General features: G+C 45.5%; 1 protein-coding gene across 1 annotated transcript in view; it reads right to left on the reverse strand.

Annotated features, from left to right (window-relative positions):
• The window catches only part of LOC138515171 (broad substrate specificity ATP-binding cassette transporter ABCG2-like), an 861659-nt gene that overhangs the window by 267399 nt on the left and 573715 nt on the right, over positions 1–20545 (reverse strand). The window contains exon 10 of the mRNA XM_069630157.1: positions 12702–12791. Within this exon, the coding sequence (XP_069486258.1) occupies positions 12702–12791 (90 nt within the window). The remainder of the gene's footprint in view (positions 1–12701; positions 12792–20545) is intronic.

The raw sequence follows: 20545 nt of genomic DNA on the forward strand, positions 1-20545 counted from the left end.
CCCCTCCAACCACTTGTCCCATTATACAGATCAGCAATGTCAAGTGTTTCTCAATTATTAGCAATTATTGTGTACCAATGTTCAATGTTACCTTTGTACCTATTGCATTTCTAACTTCAATAGTTCACTTTTAGCATGTATTACTTTTTACCAACAAGTCACTTACAATATTTCAGCATATGCGACACAAAATAGACAAAAAGCAAAAACATATAACACATAACATGCACATGCACTACCTGCGTGCTTTTATTTCTCTTTTGCTCCCGTTACTGAACACCTCTTCCCTTTCCCCGTTCTACCTACTCTTCTCATTCACTCCCCACCTCTTAAACCCTCTTACTTGTTCCCAAAGAATTCTTGCTTACACGGAAAAAGAATATTCTAAATAACTACTCCGAGTCTACTCAATATACAAGACCCCTACTATTTTCTCTTTATCTTCACTTATTTAGCTGCACTGGACGAGACAAGGCTACGCGGCGCCGCCTTCTACCCCGTTCGGGCTAGGATACCTCGTCTCCTCTTCTTCTCACTTTTTCACAAAATCTAATATAAAGGACAGATCCGAAAAGCCTCAACATCACTCACACATTCCCTGCTCTTGTCTTTAACCCACTATCACCTGTTCCCTTGTTCCCGTACTTTCCCCCTTTTACCTTTCCTTGGAAACCTTTGCAACCGGCAACCACATGTTCGGTCAGGTAATCTGAGGGTCACTGTTCTCGGTCTGACCCCAGTCAGGACCGCACCCCAACCAAGCCGTGGCCCGCCTCGGCAAGCAGCTTTTCAGTCGGGTATTCGTCAACCGGGAACCGTTCACCCTTTCTTGTAGTGCGCACAGGCTGGTCGGCCGCAGAGGCGATGGTTTTGCTGGGGGGCGTCCCGGATCTCGCTGCATGGTGTAGGCCTCGAGGCACCTCTCCAAATCACCTCGCAGGGGGTCACCAAATGTTTGTGTCCTCCCCGTCTTTGAAGTGCAAAAGAATAAAACAAACACACCCCTGACGGGGAATAAGGCAAAGAAAGCAGGCTGCGAGAGTTCAAGAAAAGGTTTTATCTGATGAATAATATTCAAGAGATATCTGAGAGCACTCTGCACAAGTTATCATTACATTACGTTTTATAGGGTAAATGACGCAACTAACATAGGATGCTACGTTGGTCCCGGATTGGTCAGTTCACTCGATGTCTCAGGTGGGGTGGCATCTCTTCATCCGGGTTGGTCGCTTGGTTGGCTGGAGGATTGACGCCAGTCATCTGTGCTCCGCATGGGTGAAGGTCAGGTCGCTGGGAGGCAGGCTGGTCACTATCTAAGCTAACATAATATATTCTCAAAAAATGCATGCACTAAATAAGAGTTGTTCAAAGACCTTCAGTAGTTTATCATGTCTCTATAAACATCACACATATATCTATACTATCAATAACATAGGATTATACAAGTCTTAGGTTAAGGGTCTTGACCTCTATAATACACTGGTTGAAGTTAAGGTCCGTACACATAAGAATCTCTGGTATGTGGCATTTGTTAGTGGTAGGCAACGATATATTGCAGCAGGGGTCTAATGTTAGTTGGGGATCTGCTGGGTGGGCATCATGGCAAGGTCAGTGTTCTGGCACATGAAAGGAATATCTTGCAGGGACACAGGGTCACAATGGCAGTAAGTTCCACGGGCGAGGGTGCGGGAGGGGCAACGACACGTTTGTGGAGATCGACGAGCTATGTGCTTAGCTCATGCTGGTTCACAGGCAGGACAGTGATCTCAGAGGAAGAGCGATGTGTTACATTTATTATTGTGTTGCAAGCATCTCCTGTTTTAGCGTGAGAATGGACACACAAAGATTTCCAGTCAGAGTGAGAATGAGGCTGCGCGCCTGGCCGTGCTGCTGCGAGGGAAGAGAAGCGTTTTTGTACTATCGCAGTGAGGCCTAGTCACCAAGATGGAGTCGAAAGGGGGTACAAAAATGGATGCCCTGTGTCCTGCTCAGTGGTCCCATCTATGCAAAAGTCAACCAAAGTTAACATTGCATAAGGGCAAGGGGCGAACCCACTACTGGAGGCACTTGGACCTAGTTTTGTACTGAGAAGTAGAGGACGCGAGGGGCCTCATGGCCCCTCGCTCCCACACACTCCTCTCTGCAATGCGGTTGATGCTGAGACTCCCCTTGTCAAATGGGCCTTGATGCTTGCTGGTAATTCCTTGCCAGCAGACTGGTAGCATTCATCTATGCAGAAAACTATTCATCGGAAGAAAGGTCTGCTTGGTTATGGGCAGGCCCTTACGGGCTAAGGAAAAGGCCACAAAAAGCTGGTCAGCTCTCCTGAAATCAGCTGTCCTGGTGATATAATAACTCTGGTGATATAATAACAACGCCCTCTTCTGGTCTAGGCGATGTAACAGTTCCTCCCGCTTAGAAGGGTGCAGAGGAGGGTAGAAGACCAGAAGGTCAATGGATTGCTACAAGTGAAATTCTGAGACAACCTTGGGGAGGAATCCAGGCCTTGCCCTCAGTGAAATTTTCTCCTGGAAAAAAACATAGGAAGGGTGGCCTACAGCATAAGGCCTGTAGTTCACTAACCCGCCTAGCGGATGTAATAGCCACCAAGAAGGCTGTTTTCAAAGAGAGAAGCCATATGGTACAAGCGTGCATAGGCTCAAAGGGAGCCACCATCAGAAATGTCAAAACCAGATTAAGGTCCCAATCCGGGACAACAAAGGAAGTTGGCGGAAACTGTTCACTGGGAATTTCCTCAAGCAAAACTGTTTGCATTTCCTGTTGGACTTCGTTGTGAACAGATCCACTGCCGGGATACCCGAGAGAGCAAAGACCTCCTCTAGGACTTCATATCTCATCCTCTCAAGAGCCACACATGTAGGTTGAGGAATTGTGGGGTCGGGTGGAGTATCCAACCTTCCGACTGGGTTAGAAGATCCGGATATCGAGGCAACCGGTGAGGTGGAAAGATGGACAGATCCAAGAAGCCGGAGTACCACGTTCTCCTTGCGCAGTCCGGGGTGATCAAGTTCATGGTCACTTGAAACCTCTTCAACCTCCGGAGAACCCATGGAATGATGGGAATCGGAGGGAACGCGTAAAGGAGAGCGAAGGTCCAATCCACCAGAAACGCGTCCACCAGTGCACCGTTCGCTGGGAATTTCCACAAGCAAAACTGTGTGCATTTCCTGTTAGACCCCGTTGTGAACAGATCCACTGCTGGGATACCCCACAGAGTGAAGACCCCCTCTAGGACTTCATGGCACACTTCACACTCATGCGAGACCGTGCTCTGTGTTAGGAAGAATTACATGCAGTACCCTTTGGGAACACCACACACAATTAAGACTACACGTGACAATACAATTTCACCTTTGGTACAAGCCTGTACTACACAGTTAAAGTGGTAGCAGTAGTGGAGCAGTTGCTCAAGAGTAAGTGAGCAGTATCAAATAGTTACAAAAAGGACAGCAATTACTATGATTCAGGCAAACAATGACTCAAGGCTTTCAAGTAAAAGAATATACATTTATTTCACTTTTCAGTTGTATAACATTACACTATTATAAGCAGTCTAAAAATCACACTCTTAACACCACACAACTCCCAATAAGTTCCAAACAAGATCACAAAATGAAGTGGGAGCAAAATGGCACTCCAGCAATTAAAAAGGGAGGGAAAGACAAGGTTAACTGAAATTGAATCACACCAACAGGTAAGTACTCAGGGCAATCGAACAAGAGGAACTACAATGATAAAATCAGATAGAAAAGGCTTAGGGCCAAAGTCAATAGGTCAAAAGTCTTTTACTCAAGATAATACAGTTCAGGGTAGTTTGCGGTAAAGTTCGTGGCACGGTTTCCGGACGATGTTGGCTGGTAGAAAAGGTAGTTCAAAGAGAAGAGAAGGACAAGCTCTCGGATTGGAGAAAGATTTCAAACACTTTCACCGCGGCTGAACGAAACGAACAACCGGATTTGCACAGTACCTTAAAACGGAAAGGGAGCTGTAGCTGAGGCAGATGTTCCTGGTAGTTCCTGCAGGCTCACGGTTCCTGAAGCGACTGTTGGACTGATCAGAAGTAGGAAGACTGGAGGGTCCTGCACTACCCAGTGAAGAAACCAGCAGCAGAGCAAAGCAACAAATAAAAGGTGCGCTCCTTAAAACCCAAGCAGGGTCCGACCTTCCTGGCTATTTGGCCCACTGTAGCTCTTTACAGCAAATTCGACCAGAGGAGGGGTCCTGGCTTGCAGTTTGGGCAAACTAGTTGGTCCCACCAGCTCAAGGGAAGAAGTTTCCTGGAGGATCTTCTCTGTCGTCGGATTCTGAAGATTCAGACCTGCAGCAGGGCTTCACCTGGCGGTTCAGCCATTGTAGGGATCCTCTTCCGTAAGTTCCTCGTTGGTTCTTTCGCTCCAGTGGTGACTCTGCTCTTCCAGTCCCAGAGACCTGCTTTTTATGCCCTTTTCCCCCATTCATACAGCCTGGCTGTCAATCACACAGCAGAGTGGATGTCCTGGCAAGGACAGTCACCCAGCCAATCAAACAGGAGTGCGACTTGGGTTACCAAGGGAACCCATGGCAGGGGCCCTAAAACCCCTCCCTCACATCATGCCTTCCCAGACTCTCAGGCGCCTAAAGGAGGGCTTCTGTGTGGAAGCCCGCAAAAAGGCGATGAACAAAGGGACCAAACCTGGTTTGGCGTGCAGAGAAAAACACGAGAAAGACATTTACAAAAATAAATGGTGAATATACCCAGCCGGAAACGTAATAAAGTATATATGGTCAAGCGGATTTATGTTTGAGGCTACTATGATAGACTAAAACAATACCATGGTTATTTAATATAACCGCGGTATAAAAAATAGGGTAGATACCACTGCCACCAGCCAAGTCTTGATGTAAAGGGAGTGAAACAATGCTCCAAGAGGCACAGACAAAAAGGGATAAGATTTAACCCTTTCCAATACTCCATGTAAGATGGGGTGTACTGGGTCTGTGGTAAAAGTGACTAAATAAAGTTAATGGTAACTTTATCTTTTCTGGGAGACAGTAGTCAGCCCCAGAACATGGAGTCGATGGGAAGTCTAAAAGACAATATACTTTATATTGTATAGGCAAGTTCTATTACAAGAAACCAGTTTTTATATGGTGCAGTTCATTTAAATTTTATTGCACTCAATTTTCTTTAACAAAACAACAAAAACAGAAATGCAGTGTTCTGATATAATAGAAAAACAAAAGAATTTTTCAAGGCAATAGTAGAGCATCAGTCTCAAACCAAAAAGAAAAATTACTTATAGCATCATCATTTTCATGGTAAGATTATTTTACCAGCAACAACAGGGTAACACTTGTTTTAGTTACAAAGACGGTTTGACAGATTGTTTAACAAATTGTTTTCCCAATTTGGAAGCTCTGTAACACCAAATAAAGCAGGACAGAGTGGTGAATGTTAGTAGAGTAGTGTACATTTACATCTAGGTGGGCAACAATGTTCCTCACAATATCAATGGTGAATCCTATATAGTTGTACACTAGTATACAGATCTACAAGTGACCAATCCTCAGTCGGTCCATCCGTCGGTAACACACATGGAAGAATATGGTGCCATGGAGTAGGTCAGGCTCCAGTGCCCAAGATCACACAAAAAGTAGAAATACACATATCAAAACACATGTAAGAGTGGGAAAAAAGGCTCATACTCTTACCAGGTGAAAAAAAAACATCCTAGGAATCCAGCAAAGCTGCTGAGGGACTCAGTAGGTAAGGGAAATTAACCATTTATGAGAATTCTCCCTAACACTATGCCTGCACAGATCATCCGCCAAGTTTTTCTCTGTGCCCGCCAGATAAACTGTCAAGACCGACATCCTGTTGTGCAGACCAAAGCATCATTGCCTCCGTGCACAGGGGGTGGGAGTGCACACCCCCTTGCTTGTTGAGTGCATTGCCACTGTGTTGTCCATCAGAACGAGGACATGTTTCCCCTGCAGAGACGGGGCAAATGCTTTCAGGGATAGCCTGATAGCGCGCAACTACAGCCTATTGATGTGCCACCTGGCTTCCGTCGTTGACCAGAGGCTGCTCACCTGCAAATTCTTGCAATGAGCACCCCAACCCTTCAGAAAAGCATCCATGACCACTCTGGTCTGCGGTCAAGGAGGCCAGAAGGTTTCCCCCACCAAAACACTATTGCAGTCTGCCCACCAGGACAGGTCGTTGACACTGATGCAGACACCCTGAGGAGATCCGAGAGAGAACCAAAGTACAGAGACCACTGATCCCCCAGTAGCCATTGCAGGGATCTCATGCGCAACCTGGCCTCTGGCACTAGAAAAATGCAGGAGGCCATGAGGCAGATGAAGGAAGCCGCTAGTAGAGTGGCATGGTTCCGGAACAAGTCGACCCTCTGTGTCAAGCCTTCTCCTCGGAAGGGAGGGCCTTCCCCACCCAGGTGCTTAGGACTCCTCCAATGAATTGGAGCCGCTGGACTTGTGTCATATAGGACTTCTTTAAGTTTAGGGAGAAGCCAAGCTTGTGTAGCAGCAAGTAGGTGTCCTCTTAATGGGACAAGACCTGCACTCCAGACTTCCCTCGGATCAGCCAGTCGTCCGGATATGGAAATACATGGACCCCGGATCTCCTGATGTGAGTCGCAACTACCACCATGATCTTGGTGAAGACCCTTGGGGCGGAGGTTAGCCCATAGGGAGGCACCTTGAAATGATAGTGCATATCTCCTATGGTGAGCCTTAGGAACATTCTGTGCTTTCGATGGTTTGGCACATGGAAATAAGCATCCTGTAGGCCTATCGACACTAGCCAGTTCTGTAGTTCGAGAGCATGAAGAATCTCTCTCAACGTCACCATCCTGAATTTGTCTTTCCTCAAGAACTTGTTCAAGGCCCTGTGTTCCAGACTGGGACATAGACCTCCTCCCTTCTTGAATACAAGGAAATACAGGGAATACCAACCTGATTCTCTCTGCTCGGGCGGTACATCTTCCATGGCACCTTTCAGTAACAGGGCTCTGAGTTCTTCTTGGAGCCCCTGTCCCGGGTTGGATTGGAGGTTGGGCGGTCTGTCCAGTGGTTTTCTTACAAATGGCAGACAATAACCCCACTGAATGGGCTGTAGAGCCCAGGCATTGGAAGTAATTCGATGCCAATGAAGCTAATGTTCAGTCAAGCGTCCTCCAACCGGTCGACTGTGAGGGGGGAAAATCAAAGCAGTTTCGGAGGCTGGGTCGCCCCCGCCGCTGATGCTGCCTGTTGACCTCTAGAAGTCCCTCTGCCCCTTCCAGAGCACGAGAAACACTTCTGCCCTTGCCTGGCCGGTGGGAGATGAACTCTCGTACTGTAAGGAGCATATCTCCTATAGCCCTGTGCCCTAGAGGTGAAGCTAAATGCAGTTTTGGCCAGCTGCGCATCTAGGCCTGAGGATTTTGCAGCGATTTTGGATTCCTGAACTTCTCTAAGGAATCATCAGCTTTCTGGCCGAAAATAAGGTTGCCCTCGAAGGGCATGAAAAGAGGTTTTTAAGTAGGCCTGCTTTCTTAGTGTTATAGCTGATGCCATTTATTGACCTACACAGTCGGCGATGTCCAGACCCGTTCACAGCGACTGTCTGGCCACCTCGTTCCCATCCTCCACTAACTGTAGGAAGCCCTTGTGAATTTCTCTTTCTGGGGCACACTGAGCAACATTTTCAACTGCTGACCATAGACAGAAGGAGTACTTGGCAAAACTGCTTTCCACATTTGTTACTTTTAGGGCTATGCTACCTGAAGTGAATGCCTTCTTCGCTAAGGCATCTGCTTTTTTTGCTTTCCTGGCAGGAGGCAGAGTGGATGTAGAAGATGCAGGTCTAGAAGAGACCATAGCAGTCTGTATAACAAGCCCCTCCGGGGAAGGGTGAGAGGAGAGGTATGAAGGGTCTCCTCTAGCCGGCCTGTATTTGCTGGAAATGGTGGATCTGGTGGGAGGACTGGAACAAGGGTTTTGCCACATAATTGCTAAAGCATCGGCAATGGCAGGGTTTAAAGGCATATTACATTGTGTGGTAAGGCCTTCATCCAAAATGTTGGTAGGTCATAACCTTCTACAGGCGCCACCGATGAGTGCAATCCCAAGGTGTCAACAATTATTTCTAGCAGAGCCCTGAATTTAGAATTATTATGAAGGTAGGGCTGGGACTGCTAAAATTCAAGGTCTGCAGAGTTGTCCAGGCCGCTGGCATCCTGGAGGCCTTGAACCAGTTGAAAAAGACGATTCTGGTCATCAAAATAATCAACCCCTCCTGAACCCAAATACATTGGGTTAACATCCTCATGACCGCCGAAGATACCTGGCTTAGATAGGCGTGGTATGCTTCAGTGGTTCTGGTCAGAAGCTAGACTCCTAGCTGTATGTCCAGAGATATTACAATGTATGGGTGTGCAGTGGCTTATACCTCCAGTGCTTAGAACTTTGTTCTTGGGTGCATGGCATGCACCCAAGACTGTACACACTCCCCACAACCATCTAATTGATAATCAATACTACAGGTGTATCCATGGGTGCGACATGCTGCGGTGGTTGTGGCCAGGGCCTACAGTCTTGGAAGTATGGCCTTCGGCCTACAGCCATGCATCCAAGACTCTAGGCCCTGGCCACAACCACCGCAGCATGTCACACTGATGGCGGCGTACTAATCAATAGCACACCCAATGGAAAAAATAATATAATAGCAACATGTACTCAATTTCAATGTTCACTAACACCACGCGTGTCCTTAGAACAGTTTCAAGGTGCCTGTGCACAGCACGGACTGAAATACTACCCTTATTAAACCCCTCAACTTCTGTACGCACAAACATTCCGAACAAGGCAGGCATAGAGAATGCATCGTTAACACCTACCGCCTGAACAAATACAGTTGTTCACCCATCTCTTACTGTGTGAACCTCCCGAAGCACTATGACTCAGCGAAATACTTTTCGAAATAGCATGTTGCCGGTAGTCGCCGCTGCGCTGTCGGCGGATCGAAGATGTCGAGCGCATCCAAACAATCTGACGCAGAACACATCTCACTGCAGCCAATCGGCAGAGATGTTGCGTGTCCGTGGTCATGACGCCAGCCCCTTAGCCAATCGGTATCTTGTCCGTGGAGCGAACAGGGAAGTGTGACCGCGGAGCGGACATAGATATCACTAATTTTTTTGCTTTATGTTTCGGTCATTTTAAAAAAAACTACTTGACGGATTTACACCAAATTAACAAAAGCACGCTTTCTGGACTAAGTCGCCACTCCTGCCACAAATTTGGCGAACATCCGTTCGGCGGTTTGGGCTGTAGACGTGCGCAAAGTTTTTTCCCATTATGTCTATGGGAAAAAAGATGTTTTGGGACCCCCCCTATAACTTTTCTCTCCCTGGAACAAACCTCACCAGGCTTTGCAAGAGTGGGCCATTTACTTTTTTTTGCAAAGTTTGGTGAAGATTTGTCCAGGGGGAGCGAAGTTATAAGCCGCCCAAAAAGTGCTCTTCCTATGTAAACAGCAACTTAACCATAACTACACGGCCACTAGCGTGGCCGTGTAATATGTATATATTACACTTTGTCTTAACTGGTTTCCAGTGCTTTTTCCACCACCGTGCTCATTTATCTACATTGCCGGCCATTCATGCCTTTTCATTCCATCATGCCCGCCGCCCATTCCATCTTCCCAAGCACCCATTGAGTTCCATCGAAATTGCAAAAGGACTGCATTTGTCCAACTACTAATGTGCCCAGGTGCTTTGTTTCTTCACGTGATCAAGCACTCAGTTGAGTGTGAAACGCGTTGTGTGTGAGTCGCGCTTACGGGCATCCTGCCTCTGTTTTTTCTACTGCCTTCCAGCCGTATCTTTTATTGATGTCTTGTTTTGTATGACACATTAAATAACTTTCAGACCTACATTTTGCTGTGAGCTGTGCCTTTTTTCTCCATTTAATCGGCCGCGGAGAGTGCGGTTCATTTTTCCTTTCTCCTTTCTATATATATATATATAATAATATAATAATATATATATATATATATATATATATATGTATATACTTTTTCCTAGATCAATTTCCAATAGCTTTCTGTTTTTTATGCAAGGTTACATAATGTCATTCCAGAACCTTGATACAGTGGTTGCATTGCGCTGTTTCATATGCTGGGTAGTAGCCGCAGTTTCAACTTCTACAATGCGGTTCTCAGCTTCATTTATACGTTTGTCTAACACCAACATTTTTTGTGAGGTCTCAGCCGTGGTGCTGGGTATTTCTCTTCCAATCTCTCTGTATAGATTTTGCAAGTCCAGCTTCATAGCAGGAAAACTGAATCCCTCTTTGGGGCACACTTCCCATGCACCATTACCGCTGTTATTTCTGTCTTCTTTGATATGTCTTGCCCTAAAAGCATTGTTGCAATGTCACTGTTTTTCTTGTTTTGTTTGCTTTGCTATGATGTGAGCTTCTCATGATGGACCCAGAAAGATATAGGCAGTTCAGACAGTACTACGTTGGTGTAAACGCCCAAAGTTTAGGAGGCCCTTATGTTTGAACCAGATTCCCAGTGGTTGCATAGAGGAGCAATCTTTATGCCTTACTAACAGACAGGACCTTATGGGCAATGGTTGTATTTTTCAGTTGTCTAGTATGTCTCGCCTGGATTTCTAATGTGCATCCCCAGCTCTGAGCACCAGGATCTGCCACACTAGGGTTTGGCATTAGTCACTGCATCTGTCTACAGCAGCAGTAGGGTCTCGCCAGTCCTCGCTCACTGCAAGGTTAACTAGTCACATTAGCATAGGTGTGCCTGGAAACCCAGGAAGCAGCAATTATACTGTATCCACCCATCCACTCACTGCAGCTTGCTGGTTCTCACCTTCATCATGCTTCTTCCATGAGTTTCCTTGAGTTCTTCGGGTTCAACGTTTCTCCACTGAGGCCCGGAGCAACGTCTCTATGTTGCAGCCTCCATTTTGTATTTTTTACTCCCAAGGGGACCACTTCGGCCTCCAGTGAGGTGGGGTTGTATGACTCCTGCCCGCTCAAATCGATACAGGGAGAGCACCATACTGTTGAACCCATTTCCAGCAACAGTTTGTATGGGTGCATCAAGATGCCACTTTATTGGGCTTTGGAGGCACTCAAGAAGACAACATTGTGGATGCATCCCCCAGCCACACCCCCATCTCCTACTTTATTCCAACCGTAAGGAATTCAGTCAGAGAAGGAAGGTAAAAAATCTCCACTCAGTGCTGCTATAGGTTGGCGAGTACTCTAGAAGAAAGTGAGCATAGGTTTCACTCATAGCTGGGGCCCTTACACGCAAAGCAAGGTGAATGAGGGTCTGCAGCCGGGAACTTGCCCTGGCAGGATATGAAGAAAGTAAAAGGTCATAGGGGCAAAGGCTGTGAACTTCTGCAGTTGGAGGCAAACAACTTGGACCAAAAAGAAAAGGAGAGGAAAAGAAAAAAAGAAATGGCCTGCCCTCTGCATAGGCATCCAGTCGCGCTTATGTAAAGATGAGCGAAGCCGGAGGGCTTGTGCAGATGGGACCGAGTCCAGTGCAGTGTGCACATTTCAAATTCAAATCCAAACCAAATCACTTTATTTCGGCAATATTGCCATAAAAGAGTAAAAACATACAAAAGTACAAATCTCATAGACATGATACTATATTACTTTACAAGCTCTGTGTGTACATACCAGTATAACAGTCACAAATACATCTAGTATTAATACAAACGTGAATAATACAAAACTGAATAAAAAGCAGCTAAATAAATATGCTAAAATCTTTACATCTCCAACCTCTTTCCTTAATATGTACGTGTGCCATGGGAGGATTGCCCAGTGGCAACGTGCTCGCCTTGGAAACAAGACAACACGAAGCAACACAGGTTCGATCCCTGGGTCCGCACGTAGTAACCACTGGGTATTAAGTGCGTTATAAACACGCAACAAAGAGACCTATTCCTGTAAAAGCGCCTCGATGCCCCCGGGCTGTGTGAGCGCTTAAAAATGCATATAAATAAATAAATGTACACAGTCCTGTGTGCCTATCCTCTTTGTTGGTGTGGTCTAGACAAGTATCGGGCACCCATCAAAGAGAAATAGATGCCCTTCTGCCTAATGCTTTCACTAAAGGCATACAGGGCTTTTATTGGGGAAAATTATTTGATCTTGCTCCTTTTGGAAGGATATCCCTCAAGTGGAAGAATGGGGAAGGTACCCAGAATTTAAACCAAGTGCTTTCTTTTGGAGAATCATACTGGCTCTGTTTACAGAGCAGGAATTCCCAAATGGTTGGGATGAAAGTAGAGCATATTAATCATCTATGTACAATAACCACAGTATTTGCAATTTCTGAAGGGGCCATTTGCCTTGTCCACATACAACCCCTCATCATAACTTCCACTTATACTCCGAAGACACAATTGCTTCAGGGCTTGCACTTAGAGTGCATATACAGTTTAAACAGAAAGTAAGATCCAAATCGGGGACATATCTCATGCTTATGTCTAGGTAACTTTGCAATGATCCTGGTGAACAGGGGGGTCTGCAACCTTTGGCTCCACAGAGGTTTTTGGACTACAATTCCCATGAGGCCTCCCACAATAGTCATGGGAGTTGTAGTCCAAAACTGCTGCAGACATATCTTTCTCTCTATAACATCTACTTACATAAACATCTTCTTTTCCACAATGAACAGCTGGAACGCTGGAATGCTGTTGAAGCACTGTTGGATAACTAGGAAATGCAACGCACCAAACCTGTGGAGAATAGACAACAAAGCGTGTATCTTTCAATATGATCATAAATGAGCTCAGGTTTCGTTAACAACAGACCCTAAACATATTTGCCTTTTACCATTTCCAGATTTACAATTGAATATAGACATACACAAGAAATTGTTCAGTGATAACAATGACTGGAGGCATCAGCACCAGCTTTGGTCACAAATGTAGAAACTCTACACATTCACACTGAGATATATGTACTTTGAGAGAAGCGTCCTGGGTCTTCATCAGTTGTACTGTCAAGCTGGTGCAGAGCCATCACACTTTGTGATTTCAGTACTTTCTCACCACTGCTATGGCCATTGTTTGCAGTTACCTATGCACCTTGCATAATATATTGAGTCATCTCATTGAGTGAGGTTCTCATCTTTGAGCATTGCAAACACCAGGGACCACACTAATACCAAAAACAAGCTACCGAAAGAGGAAAATTCACACACCTTAAAATAACTCATAAAAATAAATAGTGGGCTGAAGAGAGTCCAGAAAAACCTGGTTGGGGTCCAAGACTCCACAGGAAAGATCCCAAATCTGTCCTAATCTTGTTTGAGCATGAATGTCCAAAAGTAGTGATGAGCAGCAGTTACTAGGGGGCCATGTTGGGGACTGTCCTATCACATGATCAGATAACCGCAGCAACAGAGCCGTACAGGATACACACATTCTGGCAGATCTGTCATATAGAAAACCAGGCATCAGCCTGTGGGCTCATTTATAAAAAAAAAAAAAAACGCTGTGCTCAATCTACCCACAAAAGAATCTGCTTGATGAAAAACTGTTTCAGTACCATGTTCTGCTAATAGTTGCCTTCCCTCTAACTAATGCTATACTTGGTAGGCCATCAAATGTAGAATCAAGCATTGGCAAAGCCAACAGTTTTGGCTTTTGACTAGGCACTTTAAAAATCATGTGTCAGATATTACCATTATATGCTCAGCTACTTGCACTGTTTGACAGCAATTAGCCACATGTGTGCATCATCACCAGGGATTGACTTCAAATGTCCAGGTACACATACCATCGGCATGACGTTCCCTGTAGGCCCATGTGCACTGTGTTTCTGTGTGCAGTGCGTTTGTGGGGGGCCATTGTGTGAGTGTGCATGTGTGTGGGTACTGTCTGTATCGGTAGGTAGTGTTAGTGTGTGTGGCAAAATACACGCATGTGTGCTATATGTGGGAAGTGTGTGTGCATGTGAAGCCAATGTGTGTGTGAGTTGGGGGGATTTGGGTGGCAGTGGCGGAGGGCAATGTGTAAACGAACTGTGATTGTGGGGGCAGTACATGTGTAGGGCAATCTTTGTGTGTGGGGGTATAGTGTGTATGTGTGAGGCAGTGTATTTGTGGGGTATGTGTGTGTGGGGGAGACGTGTGTGGGTGGGTGTAGTGTGGTGACAGTGCTAGTATGTCTGTGCACTGGGTGTGTGTGGAGGCAGTGTGTGTGAGTAGAAAGTGTGTGGGAAGTTTGTGGGGTCAATGATTGTGATGGCACAGCGTGTGTCTGTGGAGGCAGTCTGTGTGAATGTATGAGGTAAGTATATCTGTGAGGTCAGTGTACGTTTGTGGCAATTTATGTATGGGGCAGTGTGTACATGGTGAAGTTGGTGCAGATTTGTAGAGAAGGTATGTGTGTGTGTGGAGCCAACGCTAGTGTGTGTAGAGGAAGTGCGTGTGGGGGGCAGAAGTGTGTTTGGGCAGTGCATATGTGGGGGCTGTTATTTTGTGTGGGGAATGCGTGTGTGTGTGTAATACTTGCAAATGTGTGTGGGGGAAAGTCTGCATGGTGGTGCTGTATGTGAGTGGCAGTGTGGGGCTATGTGTGTTGAGAGTTCTGTGTCGGAGAAGATGTAATATGTGTATGGGCAGTGGGTTTACATGTTTGGGGCAATGCATGGCAAGTGTGTGGAAGCAGTGTCTAGAGGCCTGTGTGTGAGAGGAGAGAGGACATTTATGGGGACAGGATGTATGTGTATGTGTGTGGTACATTGTGTGTGTGCAGGGTAGTGTGCTTTGGGGGCAGTGTAGGCATGTGTGGTGTGGCAAAGTAGTGGGTCAATGTGTGTAGATAGTATTTTTGAAGCATTGTGTGGGGCAGAACAGTGTCAGTGGGGGGACATTGTGTGTGGTATGGGCAGTGTTCGTGTTGGAGGGTAGTGGGTGTACATGTGTTTGTAAGAGGGTGGATTGATAAAAGTGTTTTCAGGTAATGTGTGTGTATGGGGCAGTGTGTGTGGAGGTTAGTATGTGTGTGAGGGTCTTTGTGTAGCAGTGCAGTGCATGTGAGGGGAAGTGTGTGGAAGTGTGTCTGTGCAGGACTGGCAGTCTGTATGGGGAAGTGGAAGTGTGTGCGCAGGTCAGATAGTGTGTGGCAAGGCAGAACATGTGTTTGTGGTGGCACTGTTTCTGCAGGCAGTATGTGTTGTGGGGATTTGTGTGTGCATCATGTGTCATGGGCAGTGTACGTGAGGGTAGGATTTGTGTATAAGGGCAGTCTGTGGATGTTGTATGTGGGGGCATTATGTGCATGGAGCAGTTTACAGAGTGTGTGGACAGCAACGTGTGTGGCGTCTATGTATTGGTGAATTTTCGTGTTTCATTGATCCCTTGACTTTTTAATCCCCCCTCCTCCCCCCTCCACCCCGGATGCTCATAACTCGTTAGGTTTAGATTTTTTGTGATGTATGCTTTGTCAGCGCTCTTTTGCCTATGGGCCTGTTTCTAGAACTGTACAAAAAATAAAGTAAAGTACATGTTTTGCGTGGGAGTGAGTATCGATGAGCAGCATGTGGTGGCATTGCACGCGTGGGATGAGTGTGGAGAGGGTACTGGGTAGATGTGTGGGTGCAGTGGCAGACATGTCAGCATTCTGGAGCCCCTGAGATGGAGATATAGCCAAAGAAATCGGGAGAGTGTATTTTTACCATATGATTGCACTGATGTTTTAATTATTTTAGGCAGGAGACAGTAAAACATAGCACTATTAATTTTTAACTGAAAAATCGTGAGTCTCCCGCTTAAATCGGGAGGGTTGCCATGTATGCAGTGGGTAGATGTGTGGGGGCAATATGTGTGTGGAAAGGGTCAGTGTTTGGAGGGCATTGTGTGTGTGTAGGGGAGTGTGCATGTGGAGGGCAGTTTTTGTGGGGGCATTGTTAGTGTGTGTGGGCAGTGAGAGTGTGCACTGCCAGTGCGTGTGTGGAAAGCATGTGTGGGCAGTGTGTGTGGTCAGTTTGTGGGGGCAGTGCATGTGTGGTGGCTGTGTGTGTGGGCATTGTTTGCAGTGGTATCATGTGCCATTGTGTGTGGGAGGCAGTGTAGTGTGTGTGTGTGTGGGAGAGACGGAGAGCACATTCAGTAAGGGTGGAGTAAGGGTGGAGTCAGTGTGTGTGTGTGTGTGTGTGTGTTTTTAAGTGGGAGCGGTGTGGAAGCAGTGTGTGAGTATGTGATAGAAATTGAATCAGCTCAAGGCTCCCTCTGTAATTTACACAGTTGACAGACGGGCTAAAAAATAATTCTGGGAAGCAAATGGACAAACAGGGCTTTGCCTGTCACTGCAGATTCCAAGTATGGGTGGTGATCTGCAGGGACCTCAAAGAGGGGATTCAGTGACTGTCCCCTGTGAGGTCATATTTCAGTTTTCTATTATCTCTAGTGTCAATCATCAGCACATCACAGGCTTTCTGATATGCCTTGGAACGATGCAGCTGATTGTCAACATAGTAAAAGAGTAAGCAATGGGCGTAGTTTGAGTGAGGAGTGACAGGGATAGGGAGGGAAGTCAAATAGGCCTTAGGATGGCAATGGAGGTTGACAGAGAGGACAAATGACCAAACATTTGCAGGCGGTGTGTCCCTCCTCATATCCAATGTTCCCTATCTCTGTTTTTACCATGTCCTTAGGTTAGTCTTTATAGGTGGCTGTTGCCACCTTATTTCCAAAACCTAAAAATACTGTGTTGGAAAAACTTCTACCATATAAAGTTGCATACGTCATACTAACTGCAAATTCTATGTCAAGACTGGAGGCAATCATTATGCTCCAACTTCTTTATTGATGCTCATTAATAGCTTATTTTATATATTGTTTATTTTTAAATATAACTGTAAAATTGTAAACCTCAAGATATGGGACTACAAATGCCCACGAGTCCACTCTCTTGAGTAGTTTCCTGTATCATTTAGTGTCCACCAATCCTGACTCTGTCTTCCCCAGCATGTCACATCCTGCTTGGGGTCCCTTCAGAGACGTTTTTATGGGAGGGCAAACAGGGCACTTGCCCAGGGCCCCACCTTGGAGGGGGCCCCAGAAGGCTAGCTGATCTGAAGAAGTAAGATTCCATTGTTCACCATTCTTAAATAGCACACGTCAGGAAATTTGAAGGGGTGCTGCTGAGGCTCTAAACCCATTGCCTTTCTGTTTTGGCAAGTGCATTCTGCCTTGATCAATTCATCATGTATTGCTTTCTGTGTTCACTGTGGTATACGTCGTTTGTGTCTTCCTTATGGCACAACTGTCTAGCATTCTTTCCTTCCTGTGGGAATTATGTTAATCATGCGCAATAGGCAATGGTGAAATGCATATTGATCAAATAAGTGACACAATGGTTCAGAAGTTAGCTCAGTGTGTGAAGCACCCATTGCCGAGATATGTGTTCATATGCAAAATTAGAATATCACATTACAGCAAGGCTGGCTGAGCCTTTCCTATGTCTGAAGTCTATAAACCTGACTGCATATGTACTTGGTATTGTAGAACAACATTTGCTATTATCAGCAATGTACCTGTACCAGATAGGGATTGCTATAAAAACTAACATATCATCTGTATGGTGAAGGTCTAGAAATTGTTTGTGGGATGTTCTAAAACCTAGGCAATCGTCTTGAAAGATGGCATAAACTGTTAGTCCAAGAGGTGAATAAGTATCCAAATTCAAGACTATGTAATGACAGTGCTCATGTTTGTATACTGGATATGCCAGCAAATGATAGAGTGATCCTGGTCAAATCATCTAATAAATCTTTCCTTACTGTGCTGTCTTCGGTGAGGTTTGCCTTCTTGCATGCTGCTGGTATCATTTAGCCCATTACTTGATCTTACTTCTTATGTAGGCCATTTGGGTGGAAGGGTTGGTAGACAGAAGAGAGCGGACCGTATGTTGCAGGCCTCAGGCAAGCATATTTTAAGGTCTGCTTGTTTGACATAAAAAACGGTTTGCTTTTTGTTAAACGTCTAAGGTTTTTATGAACGTTTATAAATGAAAATGTCACAAGCCATTGTTTTGGAAGTATTTAAAGCTTTAAAAAACAAAAGACAAACACAGATTAAATTTGTTAAATCACATTGATTGGTATGCTGGTTTTTATATACTTTCCTTGATGGAGAGAATGAAGCTAGAATCATTCCAGTTTTGCATAACGCCCTTCTATATTATTTTGTTTAAAAATGGTAATGTGATTTGTGTACTTTCTAAGTCCGTTTTGTTAATAAAATGAGATTCTTTTAGTTCATGGGAAGAGCTGGAAAAGAAAGTGTTGGCACAAATCCGAGCTTCACCGCTTCACCCTTTAACCAATGTGTGATCCTGGGCATCTCATTTAATCTTGTATTGCCTAACCTCTCAATATCGCCAGTCCCTAAACCTTTCAAAATTGTCAGCCCTTACGAGTGATTTCCTTCTCATGGTATGATCTTCATAAAAACCTTATTCATGGTTTCACTGTTTTAATAGTAAGCATATTTATGTCGCACACCACAGGAATTTGTTCCTTTGATATCTAATGTCAACACTATTTGAAAACCATATTCCACTTCGAATCTCAGTCTGTCTGGATAAAGACAACTTCCTGGTAGCTTCTAATCTGCCTCCACTATCCATGCTGCAGTGTAGCGTTCTCTTTCCTTCCAATTGGTGGTCTTTATCCATGCATGAGCACTTTTGCATTCTGTGAGGCAGCTAATGTGAGTTCTCTGTCTATTATGGGTTACATGTACCTTTTACATACGGTCCTGCACATTAATACTACATCTACCTTCCGGGATGGTATTGATAAAAAAAAGTATCCTGTATGTACTAGAACAGTAACCCCTTTTTAGACTGCTAATGTTGGTCTTCAAATGCTACTTGTTTATCATTCTGATTAGAGCAAGAATGAAGAGGGCAAGGGGACTTAAAGGGAGTAAACACGCCCTATAGCTTGTGAGCGTGACGGGTGGGTGGGGGGGGGTGCAACCAGTATTCTTGATCCCTTAATTCCTTTGGTTTGGTGGAAGGGGGCCCCAAAGATGTCCGTGGCCAGGGCTCCAAAAGTGCTTAAAATGCCCTGGGTCCCTTCCTCTTCTTTTGCTGCTCTTTAAGCAGATAAGTTCCCCTTTTACATGCGAGTGCAAAACAACTGTGCGAATGCAGAATTTAACTGTATAACTGCAGAATTCGATAGTACAGGATAACGTATTAAGCATTGGTATCATAAAGCGTCTTATGAAGACACAATGAGCTTTGTTTGAGCTCGGGGAGCGCAAATTTTAATGTGCTGTGACTGAGCACAAGCGCTGTCAGGGCGTGAGTGAAGAGCTCGGAGCTTAAAAGCTCAGACGTTAAAGCAGACTCGGCCGCATAGCAATTACAAGTGGGACGCCAACGTGATAGAAACAAATTGGGCTTGCAATTCGGGTGTTTGAGCAAACAGGCTCACATCAGGAGACCCACTCGGGCCCTTTAATACGTCGGAGGGCGCTCGCACTGACGCGAGCAGACAACCCGACCAGGAAAACACGCGACTTCAGTGAAAACGAGTCCTGTTCACTAAAATAATTAAAGAAAAGTACATACAGTTTGTCAAAGCAGTCTTATTCAGATATGGGAAGTGATGATTGAACGCCAATTAAGAGGAAACGAGTCTCCCTCATAAAACGGATTGTTGAAAACGTATATAACAGCCTGCTCTGTTCAGGCCAAGGGCAAACTACAAGCCACAGTGCACGCAAAATGGATATAGACGAAGATCATTATGACTGGAGTGAAGGCAGCCAGTAAGAGGGCATGCCTGAAGAAGACTGGGACCTTTCTTTAAGTTCTAAAAGGTTCTAGGATATTCCCTGGTAGTGGCAGTATCCCAGGGTGTTAATCCTTTACAGGACAGACTCAAAATCATAGAAACCCTGCAAGGAAAAAAGAGCACTGAAGTGGCTGTGGAACGAAAAAGGAAGAGTAGCGCAGACAGTCCAGGTGAAGGGAAATCTGCGAGACACCCCAAAAAAGGGGGTTGATACACAGGGGAGAGAACAGACTCAGAAGTGGAAGGACTCTTTTACTCCCCCCGGTTACATAGATGGGGAAGAAAAACAGCTTATAGAGGCAGCCAACCCTTTTCGTAAGCTTAAAACGCATCCTCACAAAAGGCGGCAGTGCCCAGCCTCTTACCCTTTTCCCCACTGCACAAAACACAGGGAATGCAGACACTAATGTCTGACAATGACCTTGTGGACGAGAGTCCCGCCAAACAGGTCAAGAACAACTGCAAAGGGGAAAGGTATACAGAGCAAGAAGGGGCAAGTAGATCACCGACATGTTTGATCCAGAGCCATTCGGCATCCCAAGCACACTGCTCCAGACATAAATTGCCCCATGGTAGCGCAGTACATAGTGCCGAAAATATGTATGCCCCTAGAGAAGAAAGCAACGTTCCGCATGAGAGCAGAATCCTTGTAACCAGACCTCTCAGGCACAGT

The sequence above is a fragment of the Ambystoma mexicanum genome, chromosome 6q (genome assembly GCF_040938575.1).
Source record: "Ambystoma mexicanum isolate Mex_15411 chromosome 6q, UKY_AmexF1_1, whole genome shotgun sequence".
Classification (NCBI taxonomy): domain Eukaryota; kingdom Metazoa; phylum Chordata; class Amphibia; order Caudata; family Ambystomatidae; genus Ambystoma; species Ambystoma mexicanum.